Source organism: Leucoraja erinacea, chromosome 8, assembly GCF_028641065.1.
Source record: "Leucoraja erinacea ecotype New England chromosome 8, Leri_hhj_1, whole genome shotgun sequence".
Taxonomy (NCBI): domain Eukaryota; kingdom Metazoa; phylum Chordata; class Chondrichthyes; order Rajiformes; family Rajidae; genus Leucoraja; species Leucoraja erinaceus.
Window position 1 is genome coordinate 19,291,711 of NC_073384.1, and position 19,841 is coordinate 19,311,551.

A 19,841-nucleotide genomic window follows, 5' to 3' on the forward strand; every position below is an offset into this window, starting at 1 on the left:
AAAATGGGAGCTGATCATATTTTAACATAGAGGAAATTTGACAAGGTAGGTGTTGATAGGATGTTGATAGGATATTTCCCTTCCTTGAGAAATGTAAAATGAGGGCATGGTTTCAAAATAAGATGGAAAAGGATGAATTTCTTCTATGAGGGATGTGAATCTTTGAAATTCTTTCATACGCTAGATTGTTGATCTGTTGAGAGTCAAGGATGAAAGGGTCCATTAAGATCAGTATAAGGGAGAGTCCCAACTCAAAATGTCACCTGTCCATTTCCCTTCACAGATGCTGCCTCAATTGCTGACTTCCTGCAGCACTTTGTTTTTCACTCAAGATTCCAACATCTATGGTCTCTTGTGCCTCCTGAAAGGTGGAGCTAAGGCGTGGTCAGATCAGCCATAATCATGTTGAATAGTTGTGAAGGCTCAAGGAGCCACATGTCCTACTCATATTTTTAATTTCTATGTTTTTTTCAAAATCTTGTAGTGCCATTCCTCTGTAGTGATTATTGAGTGGGTTTGCAAAGTAATGCATAAGCACTGGCAAACAGATACAGTGCATTTTGGAAATGGTATATAGTGTATCACAATCAGCCAGTGATGGGGAAGCAAATGTTCAGGGTGGTGGCTGTACTTATAATTAAGTGCTGCTTTATTCTTGATGGTGTCAATCTGCTTGTGACTGTTTCATTCACAATTGGAAGGAATTCCATCAGAATTGTATTGTATCCTGAATTGTATCGTTTGGGAGTCAGGAAGATTGCACACTCTCTGACTTGCTCTTCTATCCTGTGCATGTACCTGGCCAACCCAATTAAGTTTGTAGTCATTGGTGAATTTCACTCCTGCAGGGTGATGACAGTAAGAACTCATTGATAGTGATTATCAGGGAAAGGATGCTTGACCCTCTCTTGATGGAGATAATCATTGCCTTGTAATAATGAAGTATATATATTCAACTAATCAGCCCATGTCTGAGTGTTATCCAAATTTGACTGCATTCAAACATAGGCTAATTAATTATCTGAAGAGTTTGAAATTGAATTATGTATTCTCTGATGAACAATTCTGTTGTTGTTATGAAGGAGGGAATATAATTGATAACGCAGATCAAGGGAACTCAGGCCTCAGTATTTCACCCTCTCTGGCGGTTGTAAAACATACCATAACCCTTGGCAAAGAATAGGGGATTTCTTACTGTAACGCAAATTTATCTTCTAACCAACAAATAAATGGAGATGCTGTTTACAAATTGGCAATCACGTTTCCTACATTACAACTATGATTATATTTTAGAAGTACTATATTGACTGTAAACACTCGGGAATTTATTTTCGGGCTTGGAAGATATGACATATGCAGAAGCCTTCCTTTGATTTCTACATGGATTTAATTAAATTAGTGAGATGTAATTTTTTTTTTTTACTTTTCCAGGGAGACTTTGCCTCTCAGAACATGATGAGAGCAATTTCAAGACAAGTCTGTGAGCAGATGATGAACAGTGAGTAAATTGTCAAGTTGCCACAGGCAACTACAGGACTTTGGGAGCTGAGGGCTGGGCAGCTTGCAATATTCTTTGCTTCCTATACTTGAGACAGCTATGAGTATTAAGTTTTCTATTTGATGTGCTTTCTCATAATTCAGTGAGTGGGGAGATGAAAGGAATGAAATATACATCAATCATCAGATTGCTCTCAAACTTTCCATCTTCATTGCTGTGAGACAGAGGCTGACTGCTGCTCTCCTTAAGCAAAGTTAGAGAACATTGGCTATATTTGATTAAACAAATGTCAGTCGGATCTGTTCTATCATTCCTGATGATAGATAAAGCTTTTCTGACATGTTGAGTTTAATGGTGGAATTCCATTCTCAAAGTCAAATGACCACTGATCAGTGGTCATTTTTTTCAGTGTGGACCTTGATATCGTAGAGTATCTACAGTTCTCCTAGGGCAGAGATTAAGCACTATGTAAACACTATTAAAGTAAATATGAAAAAATATATAAAATGTTGTGGTTTTTGTTTTCGGGGACAAATATGAGCAAAGATGTTACGTTTTAACTCAAATATACATATATGCCACTGGCCAAACAGAAAAGCCTTAATTCCTAAACAGTCATTAAAATATTTTATAGATCATTAAGAAAAGAATGTATTTGCTAATTGACTTTGTCATCTTACAAAAGTTGATTGTATACAGATGTGGTACAAATTAAGTGTGAGAGCTGGGAGAGAAACGGTTTAAAGGGATATGGCTGAATGCAGCAAAATGAGACTAATATGGATAGACATCATGGATGGATATTATGTACAGAAAAGACAAAGCAGACAACTAATTTATCCTAATTTCAGTCCTGCTGCTGAGTGACTGTCCAAAAGGAAGTTCAGTCACCCTCCCTGTTTCCATGACTTTACTAACATTATTCCTAACTATACTACAACAAAGCTGGATGAGACTTGAGAGAAAGACAGAAAGACCATCTGAACATATTTTAGTATACAACTCTTAAATTAACTTTCAAGACGTTTCTGTGATCAAACAAATTTGCTAATTGTTTGAAGAATATGTTGAGGTTGAAAAGGTTATCCAGGTATCATCAAATAAGGTTCGTGAATTCATTATGAAATTATAGCTTGAGTAGGCATCATTGGCAAGATATTTATAATAATCATATTTAATAATTATCATGAAAGAAGCAAAAGTTAGTTTGATATTGAGGTTGCTATCTCCAAAAAATGTATACCGTACTTGAGTCAAGACAGTAACTCAGCAAGCTTGGGAAATGTTTGACTTTGAACTGTGCTTCCACTGGGGGTTTTCCTTATGTCATGTTTGGATATCTTAAAGATTAACTGATTGATTGCTTGCTTATTATTGATGAGCAGTATGTTGCTTTTAGAAGCCTTAATTAGACTAACTGCACAAAAATCCTAGTAGTCTATGTAGATGAATATCCCGAGATTGGTTTCAAACAGCTGCCGCCCCCAGGAACTAGCAGCTTTAGGGATATATAAGACAAGATTCATACCATGACAATAACAAATGATCATGATTTAAGATATTCTGTTAACTTATGTTCTTATTTTTAGACCAAATGAGAAGAGTGAACTCAATGATAAACCAGATTCCTAATGGTTACCACAGTAACCGTGCTGTCCCAGGCCCACCTGGCTCACCTGGCCAACCAGGTAATCGTGGACAAGTAGGAGAAACAGGACCACCAGGTCCATCAGGATTCCCTGGAACACCTGGTGATCGAGGAACACCAGGTGAAAGAGGTATGATTTGTTAATTCTACACTATTCAATTGCAGATGAATCTCTTCTCTTCCCAGAATGTTCCAGTTACAATTGCAGATAATCATAATTTAAGGAAAAATATTACATTATTCAACATTTGTGTAGCGACTGGGTACTGGACCTTCAACTAAATGCTTCCTAGTATAAATCATTACTTACTGATACAACTTTGAGAAAGGAATAATGAGCTCTGCTTTAAGTGAGGTTGATCCATTCTAGCTCCTGCAAATGGTTGGCAACATTGTGCAGGGGACAAACAGGACCTGGAAATTCTACTGCAAAAAAAAATAGGTCCACGAGAATGCCCTGAAACTACTACTAATAATAATTCAGTAGTATTTAAAAGATATTACACAATTTTGAAAACATGCTCTATTTGATTAAATCTTGACCCAGGGACAAGAGGAGAAGAATTTATATCTACAGGTCTAGGTTTGAGGTCTGAATTTGTGTCAGCATGCAGAGTAGATGGCTGGTGAAGGGAAAGATTTGAGGGGGGCAATTTTTAAAGCTTGATTGTGAAAAGATAGAGTTTTGGGTCTACATTATGGACTTGGACTCGTGTTTAGAGGAGGGGTGGATCCTAAATAATCAAAGGTAAGTGTGGGATTCAATTTACAGGAGTCCCAATCCCACATTGTGCATAGAAGATACAGGTTGGTCCATCAGTGCCCATGCTTTGTGGTTCCCTGTTAACTTTCCCTTGAAATGATGCCATTCTATGTGCAGCTGCTGCAGAAATAGCCTCTACCATTAAATGACCACTACCACTAAATGTATAAAATCATGAGTGGAATAGATTGGGTAGATGCACAGAGTCTCTTGCCCAGAGTAGGTGAATCGATGGCCAGGGAACATAGGTTTAAGGTGAAGGGGAAAAGATTTAATCTGAATCTGAAGGGTACCTTTTTCACACAAAGGTGGTGGGTGTATGGAGCAAGCTGCCAGAGGAGGTAATTGAGAAATTCCAACATTTAGGAAACAGTTAGACAGGTACAGGTTTGGAGGGATATGGACCAAACGCGGGCATGAGTGACTAGTGCAGCTGGGACATGTTGGCCGGTGTGGGCAAGTTGGGCCGAAGGGGCTGTATTGATTTTATGCCTTGGAAATATCATGTTTTATTCTGGAAAAAAATTAAGATTTAGAATTGAAATTGAACACTACATTTCCAGACATACAGAGCCTGAACCAGAGATAGACAGATTGCCTCTTGTTGATAATTGGCCGATAAAAGTTAGCCCAAACACCATCTGATTTTATACATTGGTTAACAGCTCTGATATAGTTCACCTTTGGAAGAGATCTAACAAACCACAATGTTTTTAGTGTTCAACAGTTAATTTCTAAAGCTGTAGTTGATAACTGTTCACTCAAAGTGCACCTTTGGACACTCCATTTTCCAACCCTTTGCTAGGAATCCAAATCCTTTGACAGGCTGCAGTGATGATCTTTTGCCAAGTGTTGTAAAGTCTGGTCCATGGAGTTGTTGCATGTACATATCTCGCAGTCTCCTAAATCCACAGCTTCCCATATATAGGCATTGCATGTGTAATTGTGCCAGCAAGAAATAAACAACGGCCCATCAGTGGTGGGAGGGATTTTGTCGTCTTCTTGCATATGCCGTGCACAGCCTAAAGTTGTAGATCAAGGGTAGACATCCAGGCCAGGACAGCATCAGTTACTGGGTGGATGGCTTTGATGCCACCAGGGAAAAAGCCTCAGTGAGCAGTCATTCAAGATATGTGGGATGGTCTGGTCTGGATGTTTGCAGTCACAAGCAGGACTGTCTGTGGGATTTTGTGTTACATTATAACAAGGAGAACTTGTGGACTCCTAGTCTCCAAAAAGCAGATTCTATGATATTACAATGTAATATCAAATTTAATCTGAACTAAACTGTTAATTATTGTGGTAATAAAGGATTATGTTGAGAAAATTTGCTGTGGTTCATTTACTGATGGTGTTCCAGCTTTGTTTTTGCAATATGTCCCAAGAAAGTACTGTGAAGTAGACTTTTCCTGTATAATTGTTTATGCATCTGAGCCTTTCAATGATGTAAAAGCATTTTTTTTTGTCTTTGATAGGACCTTCAGGAGAAAAGGGTGAACGGGGTAATCCAGGTATTGGGAAGCAAGGACCATCAGGTTTACCTGGACCTCCTGGTATGTGGGTTTATTTATAAAAAAATATTTGCAATGAGCAAGGAATGCAATTTACGTGATGCAGATTTTATTGCTCCAAATTGGTTAGGGAATTATGAATTAAAATCAAATTGCTGTACTATTTAGCTTGAATGCCAATATCATGGAGATACTACAATTTTCAATGATTGTGTGAAATGGGTTATGGTGAATTGGCTCACCATCATGATTTTGCAATTTATTTCAATTTAACGTTAAGTAGATTTGGGAAAATTTAATTTTAAATTTTTGAGCCATTGTACTGAAATATTTTGGCGAGGAATTCTCAGTATCCCTGACAAAAACACATAATAGCTCCAAATTTCTTCCTGAAATATTCTGCCCCATGTTAACAATAATTCAGTTAGACAAAGCCTGAAATAACATGTCCAGACCACACAACAGTACAAACTAATGAACTTCATTAGTTTGTAATAGTAAATCATTTACAAAGGAAAATGGTGATGATATGATTTCTCCCTAGGTTACAGGCAGCAGCTTCCAGGGTTTTTAATTTCACTGCCCCCCCACCCACTAACCCCCAAGTCTCTCTTTTCAAACCTTTCTGAAAACATCATTCACAGAACATTTCTTATGGTAAAGGTGTGTCACTGATGTACAACAATTCATTGAGCATTGAAACATACCATGTCCTTCGAATTATATTACTGTTATTTAAGCATTATTTTGTTGAGAAACACAAGATCTGGAATCCATATGGTTCTCTCAGTCTTCAACACTACGAGGTTGATTTATTCTGTTATCCTTGAAATGTCTCAATCCAACATAAATATTACATCATCCCCTTTTGGGTTTTAGGGAGGCATAGGTGGTTGCTTGTTTTATTTGTTTAAGGTAGGCTATCAACCAAAATAGCCACAGCTCATAATTTAAAACAAAACTTTTTTTCTCACATTCCTGCTGTAAATTAAAGAGATTTTGATTTGCCATGTGTTCATTTGTAGCATATTGAGTCTATGTGCCAGAAGTGAATAATTTAGTCATTATATGAGAGTAATTTGATCTTGGAAAATGGGGGGGGGGGGGGGGGGGGGGAGGTACATGAGTCACTTATACAGTGATAAGACATTTTCATTTTCCTTTCAGGAGAGCAATGGCTGATGGGGGGGGGGGGGGGGGGGGGGGGGGGGGGGGGTAAGGGGCAGGTAAGACCTCATGAAGGTTGGGTGAAGGGCTCCTAGCTTTGTAGCTTAATTTAAAACATATGTTTAAAGTTACAGAAGACAGTTCTTGAATTATGTGGACGGAGTCTAGACACTAAGAGGCACAGCTGCCAGGCTGTTCTGGGGTTAGACATAAGTTTTGCAAGTTAATTATCAAAGAGGACGAGAAAAGAAAATATATTAAATCACTAGTGTTTCAATGTACATATGCACTGATTTCATTTAATAACTCGGGATTTTACAATATCCATTCAAACAAAAAATAAGAAAAAAAGGGTGATCCTATTCTACATAGTAAAATAAAGTCACCAGCATTAGTGCCGCTCATATTCTATTCAGTGCATAATCAGAAATATTATTATGCTTGTGGGTATTCTCCCCATTCTAAAATATATGGATACACATACACTGTTAGTACATAGAGTCATAGATTAATACATAGTGGAAACAGGCCCTTCGGCACAATTCGCCCACACCAGCCAACAATGTCCTCTACCCTAGTCCCACTTGCCTGCGCTTGGTCCATATCCCTCCCAACCTGTCCTATCCATGTACATGTCCACCTGGTTCTTAAATGATGGGATAGTTCCTGCCTCAACTACCTCCTCTGGCAGCTTGTTCCATACACCCACCATCCTCTGTGTGCTATATTAAGAAGTGAGTTCATCTTTTAGAGTAAACAATAACTTTTATATGGATATACGTTTCTGCGTGCATGAACACAGACCAAACAGTGCAAGAACAGGCCCTTCGACCCACAACGTCTGTGGTGAACATAATGTCAAATTAAATTAATCCCTTCTGTTTGTCTGTGATCTGTACCCCACCATTCTCTGGATATCCATGCACCAATCTAAAAGCCTCTTTAATCATAATATCTACATCCAGCACCACCCCTGTTATCACTCTGTCTAAAATAACTTGCCTCACACAACTCCGTTAAACTTTGCCCCTCTCACCTTGAAGCTGTGCCCAGTAAAGCTGTGCACATTTCCACCCTTCTTTCCCCTCCCTGTGCCCCATCTGGACATGCACCTGTTTCTCCCTGGCCCCTCCCCTTCCACCTACATTCTTACCTCCAGCTTAAATTCACGACTGTTCAATCCTTTTGGCCACGCCTTTGGTTTCATCTTTAGCCTTTGTCAAACCACCTGCTTATTAGTCCCCTCCCCCACCCGTATGAACCTGTTACTTGCTAGACTTTGTTTTGCCCCCTCTCCTTCAGCTTTCTCACTCCCCCATCCAAAACGTCACCTGTCCATGTTCAGCAGAGATGCTGTCTGACCCGCTTAATTAAGCACTTTATGTCATTTTTTTGCAAACCGGCATCTGCAGTTCTACTTGAAATACAACCCTGATCAACCTTATTTGTTACCCCCCTTGTAACCTTGAGGCTTTTAGATATGTACATTAATTGGTGGATGGAAGGAAGGATATAGATCATGTGCAGGCCGAGGAGATTGGTTTGAAGTGGTATCAAGTTGGGGACAGCCATTGTGCGCTGAAGGGCTTGTTCCTGTGCTGCACTGTTCTGTGTTCTAACAGAGTTGTGGGTTTGCTGAGGTAATTAAAGGATGAGACATAATAGAGATCGAATGAAACTGAGGCAGGAAATGAAACTGAAACAGGAAATGAAACTGAAACAGGAAATGAAACTGAAACAGGGAAATAATGTTAACATTATTCTGGACCAGGCATGATCAGTCTGTTTTCTCTTTATAGGCCCACCAGGAGAATCAAGAACTGGTCCGGCAGGTGGTTCAGGTCCAAGGGGACCCGTAGGGCCACCTGGTCGTCAAGGACATTATGGAATTAGAGGTCCAGCTGGCCCTCCTGGTTACTGCGACTCCTCAATGTGTGCAGGCATCCCTTACAATGGATATCCAAGTAGGTTATACTTTTGAAAGTTAATTATGCAAATCTTTGTATTTTGAAATCATATAACTGACAATAGTTTTTAAACACCTTTTCGTAATAAACTCCTGTTGATTTGGTCAATTCAGAACTTCTTTAACTACTTTTATAATTATGCTATAAATATTTTTCTAAAAGATAACTTTTATTTTAAAAGATATGACTTTTTAACATAGTAATTAACAATTTAAATCAAGGTACTAAAAACTAATAGGCTTCTGGTGAAGCTTGTAAACCAACCATCAATTTGACAAATGAATAGTTTAAGCTTCAGAAAACTGGAGTGTGATCAGTCGACCATTCTGTCCTGTGGTATGCAATTTATTTATCGATAGGTTAACCAGGACATAATAAATATTAATTGCAGTGTTATAACATTGATCATTTTTTTGCAAATGTAAGCAGTTACTGGAATTTTTTTTTATTGCTCCTGTGGCTGCTTGTATAAATCTGAATTTAAACAGATGGCTAAACCAACAAGTAACTGAAATAACAACATAAGTTAACAAATCACTTTAATAAGAGAGCGTGGAATAACTGTGGTATTTGGCAGAGATGTTATCTGTAAGAAGTGATTTGTCATGGTATGGCACCTGTATTAGATCTTTTTCCACTAATAATTTTAGTTAGAAGGATTTGTGAAGCCAGGATGTGGCTTAATTCAATGTGTAGGAAGGAACTGTAAATGCTGGTTTAAATTGAAGATAGACACAAAATGCTGGAATAACTCCCATTTCATCCATTCCTTCTCTCAAGAGATGCTGCCTGTCCCGCTGAGTTACTCCAGCATTTTGTGTCGATCTGTGGCTTGGTTCACATGACTATCAGGTCCAAAGGCGAGTGAGGACCACAGTTAGGGTTGTCAAGGCTCTCTGATTGTTTGAGATTCTCCAGGAATTGCATGGTAGCTGAATTATATCCTCCTGGCAGGATGACAGGCAATTCTTTCCACAGAAAATTAAGATGTTTTCATGGATGATGAAATGCATAGCTAAATCAATGTTACTCATTTGAAAGTGTCGACTGGTCACTGTTGTGGCTATATTTAGTTACATAAATTAATTTTAGTGCTTCACACATATTCACACAGTTTCAGTAAATGTGTTTTAAATTAACAATTATTATCATTCAGTAACCATAGTTATGTTAAACAAACACATATCCATAACCACATTACCAAATACTTCTCGTTATCTATTAATCAGATGCAAAATCTGGATTTCTCTTAAGTCACTTGTGGCCAGTGGTTTACACACTGGATAAAATTTTTATATATTTGCAGTCTGGTTAGTGGGAAACAAAGGGAATGAATGGAAAGGGTAAGGTGACAGGCAAGTCCTAGTGCGTCAATCTAACAGACCCGAATAGCTCCCAGAAACAATTCTAAGATCCTTTTGGATAAAGACATAAACACAAATATTATATGATGATTAAAGGGTAATATATTTCTATTGATGATAATAATGACACATAACTCTGTGCTGCACCACTATCTTGGCAAATAATTCTATCTCTGAAATTCACACATATTACATTGCACTTACTTAAAGTATATAATTGCCAGGCACTTACTGGATAGATTCCCCCTTAAAGAAACATAGACATAAAAAATAGGTGCAGCAGGAGGCCATTCGGCCCTTCGAGCCAGCACCGCCATTCACTGTGATCATGGCTGATCGTCCCCAATCAATAACCCGTGCCTGCCTTCTCCCCATATCCCTTGATTCCACCAGCCCCTAAAGCTCTATCTTAAATCCATCCTGTGATTTGGCCTCTGCGGTTCTCTGTGGCAAGGAATTCCACAAATTCGCAACTCTCTGGGTGAAAAAGTTTTTTCTCACCTCAGTCTTAAATGGCCTCCCCTTTATTCTTGTGGCCCTGGTTCTGGACTCGCCCAACATTGGGAACATCTTTCCTGCATCTAGCTGGTCCAGTCCTTATATAATTTTATATGTTTCAATAAGATCCCCCCTCAACCTTCTAAACTCCAGTGAATACAAGCCTAGTCTTTTCAATCTTTCCTCATATGACAATCCCGCCATCCCAGGGATCAATCTCGTGATCCTACGCTGCACTGCCTCAATCACAAGGATGTCCTTCCTCAAATTAGGAGACCAAAACTGTACACAATACTCCAGATGTGGTCTCACCCAGAGCCCTATACAACTGCAGAAGAACCTCTTTACTCCTAGAAACATAGAAAATAGGTGCAGGAGTAGGCCATTCGACCCTTTGAGCCTGCACCGCCATTCAATATGATCATGGCTGATCGTCCAACTCAGTATCCTGTACCTGCTTTCTTTCTATACCCCCTGATCCCTTTAGCCACAAGGGCCACATCTAACTCCCTCTTAAATATAGCCAATGAACTGACCTCAACTACATTCTGTGGCAGAGAATTCCAGAGATTCACCACTCTCTGTGTAAAAAATGTTTTTCTCATCTCAGTCCTAAAAGATTTCCCCTTTATCCTTAAACTGTGACCCCTTGTTCTGGATTTCCCCAACATCGGGAACAATCTTCCTGCATCTAGCCTGTTCAACCCCTTAAGAAATTTGTAGGTTTCTATAAGATCCCCCCCCCACCAATCTTCTAAATTCTAGCGAGTACAAGCCGAGTCTATCCAGTCTTTCTTCATATGAAAGTCCTGACATCCCAGGAATCAGTCTGGTGAACCTTCTCTGTACTCCCTCTATGGCAAGAATGTCCTTCCTCAGATTATGAGACCAAAACTGTACGCAATACACCAGGTGTTGTCTGCTGTACCTGCGCGCCAACTTTCAGTGACTGGTGTACAAGGACACCCAGGTCTCGCTGTACATCCCCTTTACCTAACCTAACCCCATTGAGATAATAATCTGCCCCCTTGTTTTTGCCACCAAATATACCTTGCAGAAGAGCTTTACCAGGATGCTGACTGGATTTGAGTCTATTGGCTGTAAGGAGAGGTTTGACAAACTTGGATTGTTTTTGCAGGAGTGTGAGTGACTGAGGGGAGACATGGTTGAAGCATATACAATAATGCAAGGCTTAGATAGGGTTGAATCTTTCAAAGTATTTTTCCCAAGGCAGAAATTTAAAATACTAACAGCATAGGTTTAAGAGAAGAGAGGGAAGCTTTAAAAGAGATGTGGGAGATAAGTGTTTTTTTACTCAAAGAGTGGTAAGTCCCTGGAATGCACTGCCAAGTATGGTCATAGAACCAAATACAATAGAAATGCTTAAGAGGTATTGAGATAGATACACCAACTGGCATGAAATAAGAGGTCATCCTGAGAAACATCCTGAAAAAAAGAAGAACAATATCAGAGTTTAGTAATCTGTTATGTTAAGGAACAAGAGAGATGGAGATGGTTCGAGCAGATTTTTTTTTTAAGTTCAAAATTCTGAGTGCTTTTGAGTAGATAAGAATAACCTTTTCCATTCTCAAAGACATAAATTTAACATTTTTTCCTTCAGAATGGAAGGAATATAAGAAAAAAAGCTATGATCTGATTTACATTACATTAAAGAGCAGTGGTAGCAGATTCAACAGTAACAGGAATTACTTATAGAACTAAGAGAAAAGAGTATGATGTGGCCCTTGTGGCTAAGGGGATCAGGGGGTCTGGAGAGAAGGCAGGTACGGGATACTGAGTTGGATGATCAGTCATGATCATATTGAATGGCGGTGCAGGCTCGAAGGGCCGAATGGCCTACTCCTGCACCTAATGTTTCTATGTTTCTATGAGTGTCAGAGTGGGCCTCACTGCAAAGTTCTTCAAAAGAGGCAGCTTTGAAACATTGGGTCAAATAACCTTCTATCTCTGCGCCAGGCACAATAAGAAACATAAGAAAAAATATTAACTATTCCAATTCATTGTTTCCATCTCAGATTTTTGCCTGTGGTTCTCTAAGTTACATGCGCCTGCAGGAAAGAAAACATGATCAAATATTCCAATTCTGTAATTCAGCAGTGGTCACTAATTCATGCTGTGAGAAGTGTCACTTTTTGGTATAATGTCAGTTGACCATATGCCACAATTGATGAGGTAGAGAGAAAGAAAGTGAGAAAGGAAACACCAACGGAAGAGAATCTTTCAGGAAAGTCACAACTGGAAAGCCACTTTTGAAACTCCAATTAAGGTTTCTATGGAATACTCATGGAATACAGAGAGTGATATCCATTTCAAAATGATTAAATAAGTAAATTATGGAAACATTGAACAGAATTGGCAACATCTGTGGAGAGAAAAACAATGTTAACATTTAAGATTAACCTTTCATCAGAACCAGGAAAAGTTAAAAACAAATTTGCTTTTAAGAAGTGGCATGGAGAGGGCAAAGGGAATTACCATGACTGAGCAATGACAAAGAGAGATTGAATAATGCAAACAGTCTGGTGCTAGCAGATAGAAAGTGGTGAAGCCTTTAATATCAGTCTGGAACAGATGTAATTAGAAGGAGACAAATGACAACGGATGATGGTACCAAACACTTTTAGTACTGGGCAGATCTGATATAAACTGGAAGGTCTGGTATCTAAAATTGCTGATTTCAATATTGAGTCCTGAGAGGTGTAATATGCCTAATTGAAAGATAAGGTGATGTTCCTTAAGCTTATGTTACCTGCCCCTCATTACTGTATGACAGGACATGTCATATATCTCTATCACTCCTATCAAAATAACTGCTTATTTTCACCAGGACTGTATCTGGTCTTTCTTGAAGCAAAAAACCTGTTACCATTGCTTGCAACAATTCACCTCAAAGTGAAAACTACTTTCACCATCTACAGTATATGCAAAGATAACTAACAACTTTTGACTGCTACAAAAGAGAAACCTAGAATTTTACATAATATTCGTAGCACTCTATTTTCATTTAAGCACTTTCTGTCCACTGGATTACTTGCATTATTGTTCCTGTTTTGCAATTTTGTTATTCATACATAAAAAAATATATACTAATATGAGCAACACTGCCCCTCATCTGTTAAACCCACAATTGTTACCCTTCTCCCTTCTCAATGCTGTTCCCATTAGCCTTTCAACCCCATGCCCATAGTCTTTACTAATCCTTTGATTCACTTGATCCTAGAAATCTATTTAATCGTCTTTAATGTATTCATAACCGAGCTTCCATAGTCTTTTGGGGAGTTTCAAAGAATCACAACTAAACGAGAATTCTCAGATTATTTTCTATTGCTCTTGATTTTCTAGTAATGTACTCTATCCCATCAAAACCTCACATTAAATTCACAAGTTTTAATGAGATTATCTCCCATTCTTCAATAGTTTAGAAAATATAGGGTAGACTAAAATTATGCTTAATATTTACTTTTGTTATGCTGGGTGATTAAATAGGCTGGTCTTGTTCGCATTGGAAGGAAGGTGGCTGATTTGATAGGAATAGAAAATATCATAGCTTTGACTCGGACATTGCTACATTCCCCCCCCAATTTAAAGTGTCCTCTTCCTCCACTGACACCACGAGTGCAGTATTTTCCAACCTCACAAAGCCAATGAATGCAGAGGTTCACCTCACCTAAAAGCCCCGTACATTCAAAGTTTTCCCACTATAAAATCTATGCAAATATAACTTTTCTACCCCTATTTCCAGGACTTCCTTTCCTTCAACACTTCAAAATATGCATTCCTTTCCCTTTCTCATTATCCTATCTCCAATTTAAACTCCAATTTATTTCATAATTGGTTTTAGAAATAACGTTCTCTTCATCTCAGTCCTAATCGCCAGTCCCACAAACTTTCCTTCAACTGTTCAGGGATTTCCTTTCCCTGGTAATCGGTGTTCAGGACTTTCATTTCTTTGATTTCTATGATCTCTCCAACAGACAAAAATGTGATATACTTGGTCAAACTATCTGAGCTGAAATCGTTCTAATCATCAAAGAAAGCTATGGCCAGAGTGAACAAAAGTATTAATATTATTAGAGCTTTATTATTGCAGATAAATCCCTAAACTGATGATAAAATATATTGACCCTACAACTGTAGCCATTGTTTATTTTAAAAGTGCTATAGAGTTGAATTTGCAGTCTAATTTAACAAAAATAAATAAATGAAAAGTAATAAAAAATCTTCACAAGAAACATAAACAGATTTTGAGAACAAATTAACTTTATAAAATGCTGAAACATACTAAAATCTAACTAAGTTGTTTTTTTTTTAACTTACTACCAATAAAAAAAAAATAAACTAAACAAATGTTGTTAAATACAATAAAAACATCAATAAAAGAGACTTTAATTTTCTCAGTGCAATAGTTTTACTGTGTTTAAGATACAACCAAATCGGTGTAGATAAAAAGGCTTCCTGGAATTAACACCAACTAGGGCACAGAGAAAATTAACCCTCTTCCCAGATATGTTAATGGTCTAAATATTGTGATGTAACATGTTTGATTTTTGTACTGAATAATTAAAAGAAATTAGAAAAATCTTGTTTATTCGCCACTGCAATAAAAGAGAAAACTATATATACATATATATATATATATATATTTAGTTATTTTTCCCAAAACTAATATCATTCTTAACCTATTTCAGGTTCCGGATAAATTTTACTAGCTACCTATGATGCTTACAAAAAACCGAAAAGTCCTGTTTCTGAAATATTTGTTCCCGATCTTAATAAGAAATGAGCCTTTTTGGAAAATTCACCAGGAGTTGATTTAACGAACTCTGTTGACCATCAGTTCTTCATAAGGAAAGAAAATCACACCTACTAAACTAAGAGAGTTTGCAATTTCTATATATGAAACAGACGTCAGAGATGCCTGTCCTAGTAAGATTGTTTCATCGTGAAGCAAAAAAAATCTCACACACGAACAAAGCTTAAAATTACAACTAACCCCACGGAGGTTGTATTATTTTGCAAACCACAACAAACAAAATCATAGATTTTTAGCTTGGAATGTTCAAATTATTTTGTCGTATTGTTTCTGTAAATAACTAATTGTGGCATTTCAATGGTTCAATCTAAATCACAACCCACACCAGATGTAATATCTATTAAATCAGCTTCTATATTCAGGCCTGCTATTTGCTATTTGCTTTAGAAAGTAACCATTCTTGCATTAAAGTATCCCCCTAAAAACTGATACAACAATACTGAAATAAATCAAAAGAATCATAGAAGCATAGAGAGGTGTGAAATTTGTCTTTGGTAATCTACAATGAGCAATCGTTAATTGGATATATGTTCTACAGGCCAGATAACGTCTTACAAAGTTTGAAACGAAAATTAGATTGAAAGTTAAATGGGCTATTGATTCACTAATGCCATTTTTTGCTACCAAAAACAAAACATATTTCATCAAAATCTTTCTCTAAGACACGATAGGCACGAAGAAATGCAGGTTAAGCGGGAGTGAGGTCAAAATAACTTACTTCAGACTTCATGAAGGCAGAGCATATATATATTTTAAATGTTTTGGTTTAACTAGAAAAATGGTTGTACAACAATAAGAAACAAACAATATGGCTTTGCTGTTGTAATATTATCAGCTGCATAGGTGGTGATAATCTAGGAATGATACCACAATTTCTAAGTCTGAATTTGTTTGTCCCTGTTCTTCTTGTAAGGAGCCACACACAGCCAAACATGAGTAAGAGTATCGGTAATTCCTCTGATTCATACTCCAAACAAACTAAATTCCCCCATGATTTGTGAATTAGAGCCTCAAATATATGAGCAATGCATCCACCACTGTTCTTACTTATTTCCCCTTTTTCTTCCATGACTACCTTGTATTTCTGTCTGCTATTTTCCCTTAGTTGTCCTATTTAAAACTGCAATTGCCTTCATATTATTAAATTGTATTTAGTGGGTATTTGTTAACAGCCTTGGGCAGTTCAAAATCAGAACATCCAGTGTGAGTATTAATCATGCTCAGACCTACATAGAATTTTTAACAAAATATTTGTCCTTTATTGGGCATCCCTTTATGTATGTTGCACCACATGATTTAAGCTGCCCTACAATTCCAAATGTGATGATGGTTATGTTTCATGTTCAATTACTGTTTTGGTTTATTTTTTTAAATTATTTTATTCAGGAAAAAGGTGTTTAAACAAATCTTACTGACGAGTTAAAAAGAAGCAATTCTATTGTTCCCCATTGCTTTGTTAGAAAATAGTATAACTGTGCAAAAGACTAATTTTCAGGTGAATGTAAATCAAAATATGCATATAAATGTATACATATATAGATATTATATATAAATGAATATGTTGTAAGATTTTGTGTCCAACATGTGTACATGTCTACACATGAGGACTGGTAGGCTGACAATTATAGTGTTTGATATATGAGACCCATATTTCCAACCAGGACATTACGAGCAACAACCCTACCGTCCAGAAACCCGTGTTGTTCCCATAGAAAGGGAAGAGGATGAAGAAATCGACCAAATTGAATCTGAAATTCAGTCGCCTGGATTTAGTCAAGTGTAATCATGAGGAATGTCCATCATTGTTCCAATAAATGGGGGAGGGCATGAAGATGCATTGAATCCAGTTGAATTTCAGTCTGTGCCTTATTGCCACATTCATTTCTGCAGAAGCTTCTATATTTTGGATTATTTAGTTTTGAATGACCAGCTAGAAAATATTCATGATCTGAATTGTAACTTTTCGGTTTTGGATTTATATCTTGCATAAATTCATTTGACAATAAGTGAACAATTCTCCCAAATTGACTTGAGTGAAAGTAGATACATTTTTGTTACTGCAACATTGTTACATGCAAAATCTGGAAGAGTTCCTAATATCCACACAATTTCCCCTGCACAATGTGCATTAAAGCTTTCTGTAGAAACGATTTGGTTAAAAACAATGGCAAGCTTTCTTTCAATGTTGTAACCACAGCAATCAGGTTAGCCTTTTCTTTCCTCATTGTCAACATTTGAAAAATGGCATTTCTGTACAGCAAATATCCTCTTTGTACTCACGCCTGTTACTTTCTTCCTATTTGTGTTTATGCTTCTACTTTGTAACATGCCTTTGCTGTTATTCAGATGCATTGATTGGTTTTAACTGCATCCCCATTAATTTTAATTACATCACAGAATTACATGACAAAACACTAAAAAAAGGTTTACAATATTTTTGAAATATCTTTGTTCACATCAGTCTACACCACAGTCTCTCTATCCAATTTCAAATGTCCCCATTATGCCTGCATTCACAATGGTTACTCTGAGTCTTTACCCAATGTTAGCACTCCAGATTATGTTCAAACAATAGCGACAATTAATCAAAGACCTGCTTGTCAATACATTCCAATTATTATATAGTCTGCCTGTATTTTAAGTTATAAGCTTATAGGAATATTTTACTTTATCTTACAAGTGTATCAGCTGGTTACATCAAAAGATTAAGTGCAACACACTCTTAAAAAGAATACTGCTTAGATTCAATGTACCTACCAGACACAGTACTTAACACTGCTTAGAACTATTTTTTACATTAAGACTTTAATACTTTAAATGTAAATGTGCTAGTTCTCAGCAGAATTGTTACATAAAATGATGGAAAAGCATGTCTGTGATGTATATTTAGTATGGAACTTTTACCAGAATATAGTGTTTTCGGAAACATGAATGCAGTTGGAATCTTTGCAAGCCTATGGATATAGAATTGCTGCTTCATATTTGTAACTGCCCATTGTGAATTTCACAGCCTAAATTTCCTATTTATTTCTGAAACAAAAGAGGCATTTTTCAATAAAACTACTGAAATTAAACTGCTCTCTATTTTTATTTTAACATTATTTTGTTTAACAGTTAATAACAACACACTGGGGGTAAAGAAGTGTTTGGAAAAGTACAGATGGTTCTCAGAGATGCAAAGCCCAACAAGAGATTAAGAGGAGATATTCAAAGTTACAAAACTATGAGTGGATGTGATAGGAACAGCGATACTGTTTATAAAGGCCAAAAATATTTTTTTTGGAAACATTGAGTTGTAATGATCTTGAATGCCCTGCATTCTATTTATTCTTGTCCAATTATCCCTGATCGCTTCTCCCTGTCTAGCAATTAACTTTCAATCATGATAGAATATTATCTTCAATTTCATATGGTTTAATTTTACACACAGGGTCATCAGTGATGCTGGGTTACCAATAATTTTGTATGTCATAGGAGTGGAAGTAGGCCATTCGGCCTACCAAGTCTACTCCACCATTCAATCATGGTTGGTTTGATCTTTCCCTCTCAACACAATTCTCCTGCCTTCTTCCCATAACTTTTTACACCATAATCAAGTACCTGTCAATCTTCACTTGAGAAATACTCAAACACTTGGCCTCTACAGCCATCTGTGGCAATGAATTCCACAGGTTCACCACACTGACTGCACCATCACTCGCAGTACGGTGCAGTCACATCATATAATTTATTTATATGAAGGAGAATAGTGATGAGAAAGTCCTGGTTTGAGTGGGGGTACAGTCACTCCATCATCAGTGTGCACATGAGGCAGGTACACAAAAAAGCTGGAGAAACTCAGCGGGTGCAGCAGCATCTATGGAGCGAAGGAAATAGGCAACGTTTCGGGCCAAAACCCTTCTTCAGACTGATCGGGGGCGGGGATGGTCGGGGACATGAAAGGAAAAAGGAGGAGGAGCCCAAAGGCTGGGGGATGGGAGGAGACAGCAGGGGGACTGAGGAAGGGGAGGAGACAGCAAGGACTAACAAAATAGGGAGAATTCGATGTTCATGTAAACACTGCATATGAGGCAGTGCTGGCTGTCTTGGGCTGATCATGGCAGCTGAGTCTTGATCTTGAGAGGAGGCACTAGCAGACTTAGATTTGGCCAGGAGGCTCAGGCCTTACCTCGAAGGCTGTATTGGGCTTGTTCCAGTGGCTCAATCCTGGCCTCAATAGAGAAAGCATGCTGATTTGACGCGTATCCCTGCAGTTCACTCTTGCTTCGAGAAGTGCTGCTGGTTGTATTACATAGAAACATAGAAAATAGGTGCAGGAATAGGCCATTCGGCCCTTCGAGCCTCCACTGCCATTCAATATGATCATGGCTGATCACCCAACTCAGTACCCCGTACCTGCCTTCTCTCCATACCCCGATCCCCTTAGCCACAAGGGCCACATCTAACTCCCTCGTAAATATAGCCAATGAACTGGCCTCAACTGCCTTCTGTGGCAGAAAATTCCAGAGACTCACCACTCTCTGTGTGAAAAATGTTTTTTTCATCTCGGTCCTAAACGACTTCCCCCTTATCTTTAAACTGTGACCCCTTG

General features: G+C 37.8%; 1 protein-coding gene across 5 annotated transcripts in view; it reads left to right on the forward strand.

Moving 5' to 3' along the window:
• LOC129699402 (collagen alpha-1(XII) chain-like) overlaps nucleotides 1-18,324 on the forward strand; it is a 246,614-nt gene extending 228,290 nt beyond the window's left edge. For 4 of the 5 annotated variants that reach the window (XM_055639131.1, XM_055639134.1, XM_055639132.1 and 1 more), the window contains 5 exons: nucleotides 1,432-1,498; nucleotides 3,088-3,276; nucleotides 5,385-5,462; nucleotides 8,387-8,551; nucleotides 16,912-18,324. In XM_055639131.1, the coding sequence (XP_055495106.1) occupies nucleotides 1,432-1,498; nucleotides 3,088-3,276; nucleotides 5,385-5,462; nucleotides 8,387-8,551; nucleotides 16,912-17,033 (621 nt within the window). In that variant the 3' untranslated portion in view covers nucleotides 17,034-18,324. Of the gene's footprint in view, nucleotides 1-1,431; nucleotides 1,499-3,087; nucleotides 3,277-5,384; nucleotides 5,463-8,386; nucleotides 8,552-15,125 lie in introns of all 5 variants that reach the window. The other variant, XM_055639133.1, reaches the window with a different exon arrangement.
• The last annotated feature ends 1,517 nt before the right edge of the window (nucleotides 18,325-19,841 follow it).